The following is a 12234-nucleotide window of genomic DNA, read 5'->3' as shown; positions in this document are numbered from 1 at the left end:
ACTGATACACGTGGCAGTTGGGGCAAAAACCTCTACATTGGGCCATTGGTCTGTGGGGTAAGAAGCTATCATGGTGGGGGAGGCCAAGTGGATCCTCTGACACTGGTCCCCACCACAGACCGAACAGGTGAGTCGAAACCAATATGGGATCCTGGCGAGGCTGAAGGGGGAGAGTTAGCAGAGATTATGGACATCGGTGGCGACCTATAGGATGCAACCAAAGAGGAGGTGGGAGAGCCCCAGGGATGACGAGAGCGGGGAAGGTGTGAAAAGGCTCTAGGATTCTGTCTGTGGGGGAGAGGGACAAGGAGGCCTCCGCTGGATCCATCGGCAATGTTTCCTAGGAGGGTGGTGGGTAGAGGAGATTCTGCTCTATCCTCCGTGATCCATTTTAGCAGGTCTGAAATGGCACACCATGACCTTACGAGTCAATGGGAGAAGTGGGAGAGGGCGTTTTTCACACACAGGCAGGGATAGTGGGGGGGCACGCTTGAGGAGGAGGCTTATCGCAGACTTAGAGTGTGCCCAGTCTCCCCTGCTCTGTAACCTTCTCCAGCATGACAGGCTTCTCAGGCGCAGACCCAGTGACACTGGGCCTTGGAGCTCACGCAGGCAAGGAGTGTTCGGGCACCCCAGGCCTCTCTTGGGGATCAGCCAGAGTAGGATGCAGGAAGGAGAGGCGAGGGGCAGGCAGAGGAGCATGAATGGGAAAGAGAGGATGGAAAAGTACGGAAGGAACGGAGGGCCCTTCGAGTAGGGGCTGGGTGGCAAGCAAGGGAAATTCTAACACGCCAGGACCTCCCAGAAGCCAAGGGAGGGAGGGACCACTGCCCAGATATCAGGACTGCTCAGCTCAGAGAAGCTGGGGACGGGTAGTTTCAGGAAAATCTGAGAGACAACTGGCGCCCCACCCCCACCGCCCCCACCACCGTTAGGCCTACTTAGCTGTGCCTTGCTCCAGACCTCTCGACATACTGGTACATACACCTCTACGTATTCTCCGTATAGGAGTGGTTCTTGTTTTCTCTTCATTTCATTTCATTATTTACAAATGTGTGTCCAGCTCCACTGACCTCCAAATTGCTCTATTCAGTCGCGAGGATGCTTTGAAATCTGTGAACGTGGCCTCTCGCGTTCCTTTTGACTGCCGCCTTTCAAGTCTTCAGGATGCACACACTTCCCGTCGCTTTCATTCATTTCCTCACTGATGGGGATTTAGAGTGTTCCCAGTTTTTCTCATCACCAACGTAGGAGTAGTGCACGTGTCCTTCCTCATCCACTACCTGAACGAGCGAGTCTCCAGGAGAAGTAGCCGGCAGCAGATTTGCTGGGTGGTGGAGGGAAATGTGCGTCTTCTCTGCTTTAAGGGTTTCTGCTCAAAGCGAGGACTCGGGAGCCAAACTGCGTGCTTTTGATCCTGCCAGGGATCCCAGCAATCCTAATGACCTTGGGCGAGTGGCTGAACCTCTCAGTGCCCGTTTCCTCCCCTGTAAGAGGGCGGGAATAGTGGGTACCTCGACCCATTGTGGATGCGTGACTAGTCAACTACAACGCTTACATGAGGGCCGGGCACGTAGCACCTATTGTGTAAGTTGCTTTGCATTGGATTCTGCCAAATACCCTCCCAAAGGGCTGTTCCGCGCCGCCTCCCCCCCACCCCCAGCCCCAGCAGTGGGCAAAAGCACCCGTTTGCTCACAACTGCTCCCGCCCTTGGAATGGTTCAGGTCTTTGATCGTCGAAAGTCTGGTGTGTGAACACCGATTCGAGGTTTTAGTTCGCACCTCCGCGATTAGCGATGGTGAGCGACTTTTGGTGTGTGCACTGGCCACTGGGATTCCCTCCTTTTTGAATTGCCTCGGAGAGGACGAGGGGCCGGGAGGAGGGGGGCAACGCCCAGCCCGTGCACCAAACCCGCCTGCCAATAAAGTTCCCTGGGCACAGAGCCACGGACCAATCCGATCGCCCAACGCGGTCGAGGGGTTGCGACAGAGACCCAAAGGCACGTAAATATGACAACGTTTGCTCTCGGACCCTTCGCGGGGAACATATGCCACCCGTCCCCCGATGGCTGACCGCGGGCTTCCCGTGCCCGCTTTCCCATCCTAAGTGCCGCGGTGAAACAAAAGCCGGCGAATCCTCTGTGCGCTAGGTGCCTCCCCTCCGTCCCGACCTGTCGTCCCCACGACCCCAGAGACAGGTGCCGGCTCACCGGGCTCGGCGGATGGGGAAGACAGAGGCTCAGAGCCGTGACTCCAGGTGGAAAGCAGGTTCTGGCCCAGGGGCGGCAGGACCAGAACAGCCGGACCAACGCCCGGACTCGCGGACACCCAGCCCCCGACCGGCTCCAAGGCGAACCAAGGGACCTCGACCCTATTGGTTAGGGCCTTGAGGGGCGGGCCAACAGGGGCGGGCCAAGGAGGGCGCGGACCAATGAGGAGGCTACGGCGCAGGCGTCGGAAGCGCGCACAAAGCCGCGCGTTGTTTGAGGCGATCTCGTGCGGCGCCGGCGGTGACCGCCTGCGTCGCCAGGAGGCCTCGCAGCTCCCGTCGCACGTCGCGCGTCAATCGCCTCGCGCCTCTCCCCTCTCGCCTGTCGCGCCGGGACAAGGGCGATCGGCTCCCTCGAACCCGGGCTGCGCGGCGTGGCCGGCATGAGCGCTCCGGATGAGGTGTCTGCCTGGGGAGTGGGTCTGGGTCTGGGCCCGGAGGGCGGGGGACAGGCCAGCGTCCGCCCCGCCGGCCGCCGGGCCCCGCGGGCCCCGGGACGAGGTCTGGATCTGGGGCCGCCGCGCAGCGGCGAGGGCGAGGGCGAGGGCGAGGGCGGGTTCCCAGACGCCGAGGGCTTCGAGTCCGAGCGGGAAGTGATGGAAGCGGGAGGGCCCGTGCCGTGGGGCCGCGAAGGCCGCCCCGGCGCCCCGGCCGACGACAAGGCGGACGCCCTGGACTACGCGTCCCACCTCGCTGACGAGTCCGCGGCGAACACGGAGCAGCAGCTGACAGACCGCGATGCCCGGGGCCTGCGGAGAAACCCGTCCCCGGAGAGCGGCGCCGTGGAGGCGTCGGGCGGTTGGGCCGGCCTCGAGGCAGGGCCCAGTGGGCGAGGCGCGCTCGCCCTGGGCCGCGTGGGGTCGCGGCCGCCTTCCGCCGCCCCACTGCACGTCGGTGGGCCCGAGGGGGGCCGGGCCTGGGGGAACCCGAAAAGAGGAGCCAAGGGCAGGTCGACCGTCCGGGTGTATCGCCAGCGGCCCCCGGCCACCGAAGGCCCCGGCGGGCTGCCCTCCGACCCCGAGTCCTCAGATGAGTTCAGCGAGATACAGCTGATGAGGGTGAGCATTTACTCCAAAGAAGGCGGCCCAGCCAAGCCCAGCAGCCCCGAGGATCCCGGGGACACAGCCAGACACGCGAATTTCCACGTCAGGGAGAAGTTCCTTCACGTGCGGGGCCCTTTCCTGACCTCCGCTCCCCGAGGATTCACTTCGGTTGTGGAGAGGCAGGCCGTTGGAGAGCTGGACGTCTCCTCCTCTAAGAAAATGCCAAGTGTGGTCTGGGGGAAGGGGGAGAGCAGGCCCAGCTACCAGGGAGCTGCTGCTGTTGCTGCCGCTGCAGGTGGCCTGCCCCAGGCCACCTCGAGGAGTAAGGCGGCCCGGGAGAAGAAATGCCTAGGGGGGCCCTCAAAAGTGGCCCCGGGCAAAAGCTTCCCTTCCTGGGGGCAGAGAGTCTCGGCTGCTCCCCTGGAACCAGCCACCTTCCCCCCAATCTCCGGTGTCCCGCTGCTTGGGAGGTCCGAGAGGTATTCCTTGGTCCCTTCGGGACCCAAACAGTCCAAGCACGCGGGCGCCGCCGGCAAGAAATCTGTGGCCAGGAGGACACGGGAGGCAGAGGTGGCGGCCACTGCAGGAGAAGGCAGTGACTCCAACAGAGACGCGGTCCTCCCAAAGGGCCAAGTGAGTAGGCCATGCTCCTCCTCTCTGGGTGCCCTTCCCCTCCCCCTCTGCCCACTTCTTTACCCATGCTCCCTCTGTCCCTACTTCAGGGGTTGCCGTGGCTGCCCCTGGGTCACTGGGAGCACGGGCATGCCAGATCGCGTCGTGGGTCGTTTTCGCAGGGGCAGACGTTAACCTAGGGTAGCAGTGCGTGTGTGCCCGCCACCGTTCCGGACCCTTGGCCCGTTTCCTGCCTCCTTCCCCCAGGGAGGGGCCGGGATGAAGGGAGGGCTGGTAGCTGATTTCCAAGCTTGGTCCACGAACTCTCAGTCTTTAGACGCCTGGGCTTTGTCAGTGCCCCGCTCTTCTCCCTGGCTCAGTTCTGCCTCCTGGCCCGGGGCTGACTGAGGGAGGAAGCACCAGCCAGACCAGCCTCTGAGTTCCCCTCCCTATTCCCTGCCTCACCCCAGCTGCTAAACGCACGTGCACACGTGTGTACGCCTACCCACACTCAGACGCGCGCGCCCGCACACGCACACACACCACGTCCCACATCCCAAGTCCGGGTCGGTGAGAAATTTTTCTTTTAGCTTCCAACACAGAGGCCAGGCCCATCTTCGTGCATGCATCGCAGGGAATGCAGCAGCGGTGATCTCCACGCCAGAGCACCCCAAGTTCCAGGAAGCTCGGAGCCCTGGGCCCTGAGCCAGGGAGACGTCCTGCACAGAGGGCCTGCCCTCTCCGGTGAGTCTTGTGGCTGTCACAGGAGTGCGGGGGCGGGGGGAGGAGATGAGGAGGGACACCTCTGGCTCCGGCTCTGCTGGGGGCTCAGCTTTGTTCCCCGCCTCCCTCCCAGGGCAGCTTCTCCCGCAGGAAATGGGGTCTCGACGGACCCGGCCTTAAGCCACATCCTCCCCCGCGTGGGGTTTGTGCAGCAGGGGTGCTGCGTGGCAGTGCCCCAAACTGCAGCCCCGGACACAGACTTTCCGCAGAGCAGAGCCTTACATTCTGTTCCGTCCTGTTTGGCCACGTGGCTCGCCCCAGGCGCTGGCTGTGCTGCCGCTCTGGGAGAGTCCAAGCCAGAGCCCCAGTCCCCGGGGGGCCACCTTCAAGGGTGGGCTGCCCCTGGGGGGCAGGGGGGACGGGCCCCGAGAGAAGGTTGCCGCTGCGGCCAGAGCAGGGGCCACTTGTCGCCAGCAGAGGGTGGTGCTGCCTCACGTTCCACCCCGCCGAGGCCCTTTGCAGCTCCCTGGGGGCCTGGGAAGCTGGGTCGGATGTCCTTTCCCTCGCAGGTGACCAGGAGCCGCCGGGCCAGCCCGCAAGGCCAGGAAGGCAGCAGGAACCACCGGCTGGCGCGCAGGGCTGTCTGCGGGTAACGCTCCCCGGGGCTCCTAGGAATGCGGGCCCAAACCGGAGGGTGGGATCCGGGTCCAGGCTAGACTGACATAGGTGTTCCCCCACTCCCATCCGCTCCCCACAGAGGGAAGGCGCCCCCTTTCCACTGAGGAGCCTGTGCGGGTCTAGCCACTGGGCTTGGGGCCGTAGTGCCCGTGGGAGAGGGGGAGGTCGAGGAGAGAGGAAGCCAGAGGATACTAATGGTTTCTCTCTCCCTCTCTCTCTCTCTCTCTCTCTCTCTCTCTCTCTCTCTCTCTCTCTCTCTGCTGTCTGCGGGCCTAGTGTCTCGTGCTACAGAGAGAAATAGACGACCTTAAAGAGCAGCTTGGTATGAGGAAGCTCGGGCCGGGGCCGGGTTGGGGCAGAGGCAGGCTGGGGGGCTGGGGGGGGTCCTTGGTGCCGAACCCAGGATGGGCTGCAGGTGCAGGCGGCCTCCCAGGGACCACCATTCCTGTGGGGAGGAGGACCTGGCAGGCCTGGCCCCGGAGCCTGCTGTGCGTGTGCAGCTGGGTGTGTGCACAAACGGGGAAGCCCTGCCTCGACTGCGTGCACGCTCTGCCGGCGCGAACAGGTCCCAGAGGTCTCCCTCTTCTAGGACGTTTGCAGATGCCTCCTTCATTTTCCCTTTAACTGCTCCTTGGTATGGCTCGCAAGGCGTGTGTTCGTGTGCGTGTTCGTGCGCGTGCGTGCGTGCGTGTGTCGGCTCCGTAGGTGAACGAGTCCGATGTGCCCCAAAGCTAGAGAACCACTGGCCGCATCTTGTTCCCTTAGAGGACGTGTCCGTATGGAATTGAGGTGGTGGGTGAGGGATTCAGGCCCGGGGCTGGAGGGGTTCTCGGGTCGCAGGGCTAGGTGGTTCCCGTCGGGGAAGGGGCACGGGTTTCCCTCTCCCCGGGGCTGGAGGGCCTGCTGACGCCTGTCTCTGTTTCAGCGGCCATGCGGTCCCTGGCTGACAAGGGCCAGAGCCTCTGAAGTGAGTTGTTACACACACCGCTCCGCTTCGCACGGCCATGGATGTCGGCAGGGCCGGAGGCTGGCTCCGGCTCGGGCTCTTCCTGGACCCTGCGCTGTCGGGCAGGTGGAGCCCAGCATCTCTGTAGCAGAGGGGCAGCTGGTGCCTTCGCAGCCAGGGAGCTGTGGCCAAGCCGGTTCCCTCCTGCCCGCCCTCAGCCAAGGCTTCCTCTCCCTGTTCTTTTGCCCCCCCTCCCCGCCCCGGTTCACAGCAGTTTCAAATTAAAGTACCTCTCAGGTCTGTGGTCTGCCCTCTCTGTGGGGCGTGTGTGGGGGCGGGGGGGCTGGTCCGGGGGTGGGGAGGGGTGGGAGAGGGGAGGGTCGGGGCAGGGAGCTGCTCCCTGTCACAGCCTTTTCCAGAAGAGGACCTCCGGGGTCATGTGGTAGGCCTTGCCCTTGTGCGGAGTGTGGCCCGGCCTGTGCTAGGAGCCCTGCCGTCCCGCCCCCAGCGTGCCCCCCACCCCGCTCTGGGATCCGTGTGGGCTCTGCCTGGCCGGCCACCTGAGCATGTGCTCCCTTCCACCCCCCCCCCCGCGGGCCCCCTTCGGTTTCTCCCCTCATCTCCCCCTCTTTTTGGGTCCCGGACTCCCCGTCCATCTCCGTTCTCCCCCCTGCCCCCTCCCCCTGCAGCAGGAACTCAGGGCCCCTTCCAGAGCTGCAGTCTTCCTTCCCTCCTTGGGATCGCTGTCCTGCTCCTCCCGCGGCCCCCCCCCCCCCCCCCCCGCTCTCTGAGTGTCCTTGATTGCGCCTGTGGCTTGCCCTCGCTGGCCTTCCCTGCCCCTGTGCTTCAACCCGTGGTAAAGAGCACACTTGAGCTCCTCTTGCCCCTTCCTCCTGGGCCCCGTCCCCTCGGCGGAGTCCTTCCCTCCCTCTGGTGCCACCGTGCACAAGGACCCCTGGCCCGGAAACTGGCGCATCCTCCCCCTCTCCTCTTTAGCCCTGGGCCTTGACACTGGGATTCCAATGCCTCACTTCTCCCTCCTTGGGTTCGGTGGTGGTGGTGGCGGCGGGGGTGGAGGCAGAAGTCGCAGAAGTCACAGCCCAGTGGGGTGCAGAGCCAGAGGGGAGGTACGGGGAACAGGGCAAAAGCACAGGTCCGTCTCTGGGCTGGAGGTGGGGGCGTCGAGGCTTGTGGGGGCTCTGGGCCGCCCTGGGGCAAACTGCCCGCCAGCAGCCGGAAACGGATGGTCTAGCCGTCAGAGCTCTCCTGTCCCTCCTGTGCAAGCCGCCTGCCCCCCTCCTCCAGCCTGGTCGTCTCCGGACCCTTGGTTGGAAAGTGGCCGCCCGCCTCTATGGCAGGGGTGTGTGATGGGCCTCGATGCGTCTGCCTGGTCCCCTTCCAATGCTGTTCGACCACCACCATGACCCAGGTTTTTCCGGAAGTGCTATTTCCGTGTCCCCGCTCCGGCTCCCTGACTGCCCCTTCAGTCCACGGGAGATTTGGTCTGGACTCCGTGTTCCATTTCCCCCTCGCTGACGGGTGGGGATGGCTTCCTTCCTTCAGCCGGGACCCAGGGCTGTGCTGGCCTGAGAGTCAGAGGGACAGATCTGGGTCTGAGTGAGGTGAGGGTCGCTTCTGCCAGACCAGACACCTTTCCCGAGAGACCGGGTGTTTCATGCACAGAAGCCGGGGCGGGGTGGGGGGGGCGGGTCAATGGTCCCCAGAACAGTCAAGGTTGGTGTGTGCGTCTGTTCGTCTGTTGGGTGTGTGTGTGTGTGTGTGTGTGTGTGTGTGTGTGTGTGTGTGTGTGTGTGTGTGTGTGTGTATAAAATTAATCAGGGATAACCTCCCTGGAGGGAGAGCGGTGTGGTTCAGGGAGTAAAGGGGGAGAGACTGTGGCCAAGAACCGGTAAGATACTGAATGAGCAGAAGCAAGGGGCGGATCGACCTTTCAGGGGGTGCTGTTAAATTCCTACATCAGGAGGGCAATGCCGTGGAAGTCCCCAGACCCCCGGACAGGGTGCGGGGATGCTCCATTGGGAGCCCCCAGAGGAGGCTGTGGATCGAACTCTGTGATCGTCTGAGGTCTGAGCCCTCCCGTGTGTGTTGAAGGAAGGACAGTGGGAGGGAAGGCTGCCTCAGAGGGGCTGATACAGGCCTCGCCTTAGCAGCAGGGAGCTCGTTCGGGAGACTGCTCTGTCGGGAGCTACCGGGGACGGGGCAGGATGGGCGCAGTGAGGATGGGAAGTAGAGGGTGGCTTCCCCACGGAATATTGGGCCGACTTGGTTCCCCCCACATCCCCCCCCCTTCTCAGCCTGCCTTCCTTCGGGGCCCTGTGCCATGAGCTCAGGTGGCCAGACCATCCCGCACGGGGTGGGACAAGCACAGAGCTCAGCCTGGAAAAGGACATTCGTGGGACTCAATCCTTCCCCTCCAAACCCCTCACTTGAGAAGGTGGGCTTGGTTGCTGAGGCTCCGGCCTTCACCCGGACCCTGTGGTTCTCTCTTGGCGGGGTAACATGGCACGCTGTGGTCTGACTGAATGTGTTTGGGAGAGACCTTCAGCTGGGGTGTCCGCGGGCAGACAGGCGGGCAAGTTGTGACTGGGGGAAGTCCAGCACCCACACCCCCCGGGGACCACAGCGCCATGGTGGCCAGCGTGAGGAAGGGGAGAAAGGGACCGGGGAGGGCATGATCAGAATCCTGGCTGACCAGTTTTGCTGGCCTCCCTTCCCTCCTCTGAGCACAAGATCCCCGTCGCATATTCAGACCAAGGAGCCCAAGGTCGTGTTGCTGTAAACACATACATGGCAGGCTGTGGCTGGGCACCTTCCCGTCCCAGGAGGAAGTGAGTGGAGACGGTGAGGCGCAGATTAAGGGAGGACATGTGGGTCCCAGGGGGAAGGAGGAGGTGGGTCCCCTGCCCTCCTGTAGTGTGCCCCTTTTGCCTTCCGCCTCACGCCTCCTCTCTAGCCAGGGAGGCAGTGGCGGCTGGCCTGGGGAGCCCTAGGCCCCGTCCTGCCTGGTTCTGCTGCCTGCCCAGCTCCGGGGCAGATGCCTCCCTCTCTACCGCCTCCAGCTCCGGCACCAGCGCCTGCCCACCAGGGGCCAGCCTTTCTCTGCAGATGCTTGGGGGCGGGGGATGGGCACACCCAAGGAGGGCAGGAGGAGGTGAGCCCGGGACACGGAGCTGGGCGTGGTGGGCAGAGGAATGGTCCCCAGAGGTGTCCACGTCCTAGTTCCTGGAAGCCGCTGGTATGTTACCTTGCATGGCGGCGATGGGGTGAAGGTTGCAGATGTAATTCCGGTTGCTACTCAGCTGACCTTAAGGTGGGGAGACTGTCGCCCATGTTTGCTGGGTTTGGCTGGCCCGCACGTTGGGGGTGTCAGGTGGCCACGTGAGCTGTTACGTGCGTGATCCCGGGCACACCCTTCACGTGACTGGAGGGTGCTCGGCTGCCCCGTGCTCCTGCCAGGTTGTAGTCCTGCTAACTACCTACCGGGTAGGTAACTACCTACCAGATTTAGAGAAACTTGACAGTAAGTTGAAACCCTCCTGATGCTAAGAGTTAACTCCAGGATTTCAATCCCTCCCATACAATCTTCTCTAAGAGACATTATAATAGAAGTATGTAAAATTAAGGGTGAAATAAGAATTTTAATAGCTGCATGGAAAAAATAATCTCTCATACAAGGGAACCCCCATAAGGTATCAATGCATTCCTAGAAGAGACCTTGAAGGCCAGGAGGGAACAGGGTGATAATATATGTTCAAAGCGATTATAGAAAGATAGTTCCAACCAAGAATACCTTACCCAACATCTTTATCCTTTAGAAATGATGAGATAAAGACTTTCTGTAATAAATAGAAGCTGAGGGAATTCATTACCACTAAGTTTGCCTTACCAGAACTGCTGAAGGGAGTTCTTCAAGCTGAGATAAAAGGATGCTAGTTAGTGTCATGAACACATGAAAATATATACAACACACTGGTAATGGAAAGTGTATACTCAGATTCAGAATAATCTCATAATGTAATATGGTGAAGTAGCTACTTTAGTATAAAGATTAATAACAAAAGTATTAAAATTGCTAAAGCTTCAACATAATGTAAAATATGAAAATAAAAATTATGAAAATGGCAACATCGAAACATAAATGAGGGGGAGTAAAAGAATAGTGTTTCTATATGTGATTAAATTGCTATCACTGTAAAACAGTTATATCTGTAAGATGTTTTATATAAGCCTTGTAACCACAAAGCAAAACTATACAATAGATTCACAAAAGATGAAGAGGAGGGAATCAAAGCATAACACTAAGGAAAATCATCAATTCACAAAGGAAAGGAACAAGAGAAAAAGAAAGGAATTAAGGAACTACAAAAATAGGCAGAAAACAATAAGATGGCATTGGTAAGTCCTTACCTATTAATTATCCTAAAGGTAAATGGATTTGCTTCTCCTATCAATGAGATACAATAAGTCTCTTTGATAAAAGCTGTTCGGAAAACTGGTTAAACCCATGCAGAGAATTAAACTGAACTCCTATCTTACACCACTTACAAAAATTTGAAATGAATTAACTTTAAGAGACAAAAATTTAAAACTGTTAGAAGAAAACGGGAATAGCAGGAGGAAAATTCGAATCAGAAAATGCAAATCCAATCAAAATTTTCTGAAACACAATTGAACTGGATCTTATGTCAATGTTGTGCAAGACCAAAAATTTCTTGAAAATTTCTCTAGTTTAAAGGACGCAAAAGACACATGACAACTGAATGCAATGATGGTGTTTGACTGGAGACAGTGTGTTTTGAAGAAATATGCACAAAAATCAATATTGAGACAATCAGAAATTTTTTGTGAGAATTATATGATAGGTAATTGTATTCTCTCAATGTTAAATTTTCTGAGTGTAATAATTTTGTTAAGATTTTGTAGCAGTAGTTTCCTTTTCTTAAGAGATACTGGCTGAAATATTTAGGGAAAGTGTACTGTAATATCTTCAAGTAAGTAAACTTATTCAATGGAACAATTACACACATAGACACAGAAAGAAAGAAAATGACAAATATAACAAATGATAACAGATGAATGCAGGTGAAGGATATATGTGTGTTCCTTGCAATTTTCTTGCAACTATCTGTAGGAGAGACATCTCAAAAATAAAATTTGCAGAAAAAGAAGATAATTATACACCATTTTATCCAGTCAATTTGAAAACTTAGGTGACCAATTTCTAGAAAAAAAAGTAACTTGCCAAAACTGACTCAAGAAGGAATAGCCAGTCTGAATTGTTCTATAACCATACAGAAATATATCACTAGTCAAAAAGCTTTTTTAAAAAAAATCCAGGCTCCTCCTCTGACTTCTCACAAACATCTTAGGCAAAAATATTTTCAATGTGACACAAATTCATAGACAAACTAGAAAAAGAGGAACACTCCCTAAAACATTTTGTAAGGATACAATAACCTGGATACTAAATCCTGTCAAGGACAAGTTGAGAAAGGAAAATCATGGGTCAATCACACACTCATGATAAAGAAGCAAGAATCAGAACAGAATATTAGCAATCTGAATCCTACAGGATATAAGAAGGAAAACAGAATGCGCTATGATGAAACTGGATCCATCCCAGACACACAAACTTGAATTAACTACAGAAAATAAAGTACTACAATATTCCACATTCACACATTATAGATCACTGAAACTCAAATTCAGAAAAATAATTGGTAAGACACAGTATCCCTTTGTAATGTATTTTTCACAATTTTTTAAAAGTTCAAGAATTTTTTTAAATTAAGAATTTTAATTTCCAAGTCTTTTGAGAAAGCAAAATTAATGCAACACAAATCAGAAGATCTAATTAATAAATTTAACAACAACCAAAGTAATTTTGTTACATAAATTAACCCATTTATTACAGGCTAGCAGTGTTTCAAATGCTGAAGCTT

At 57.3% G+C, this 12234-nt stretch overlaps 1 protein-coding gene across 1 annotated transcript; it reads left to right on the top strand.

Annotated features, from left to right (window-relative positions):
* The first annotated feature begins 2652 nt into the window (after positions 1 to 2652).
* On the top strand, positions 2653 to 6291 carry LOC148163080 (uncharacterized protein CXorf49 homolog). Its single transcript, XM_088028993.1, has 5 exons — positions 2653 to 3945; positions 4515 to 4668; positions 5217 to 5296; positions 5602 to 5647; positions 6251 to 6291. Exons 1-5 carry the CDS (start codon positions 2653 to 2655, stop codon positions 6289 to 6291), a joined length of 1614 nt encoding a protein of 537 aa, XP_087885119.1.
* Positions 6292 to 12234: the final 5943 nt, after the last annotated feature.

This window comes from Eumetopias jubatus, unplaced genomic scaffold (assembly GCF_037043125.1).
Source record: "Eumetopias jubatus isolate StellerSeaLion01/CBP00866 unplaced genomic scaffold, mEumJub1_p1.0 scaffold_11, whole genome shotgun sequence".
In the NCBI taxonomy this organism is placed as follows: Eukaryota; Metazoa; Chordata; class Mammalia; order Carnivora; family Otariidae; genus Eumetopias; species Eumetopias jubatus.
This window is presented reverse-complemented; position numbering and strand designations above follow the sequence as displayed.

What these genes read in the sequence shown, in the direction of transcription:
- LOC148163080 (XM_088028993.1), top strand. Translation starts at nt 2,653, where the DNA reads ATGAGCGCTCCGGATGAGGTGTCTGCCTGGGGAGTGGGTCTGGGTCTG. An exon ending in CGGTCCTCCCAAAGGGCCAA is followed by an intron (nt 3,946 to 4,514) that starts GTGAGTAGGCCA and finishes TTTTTCTTTTAG; the next exon opens with CTTCCAACACAGAGGCCAGG. An exon ending in GCGCGCAGGGCTGTCTGCGG is followed by an intron (nt 5,297 to 5,601) that starts GTAACGCTCCCC and finishes CTGCGGGCCTAG; the next exon opens with TGTCTCGTGCTACAGAGAGA.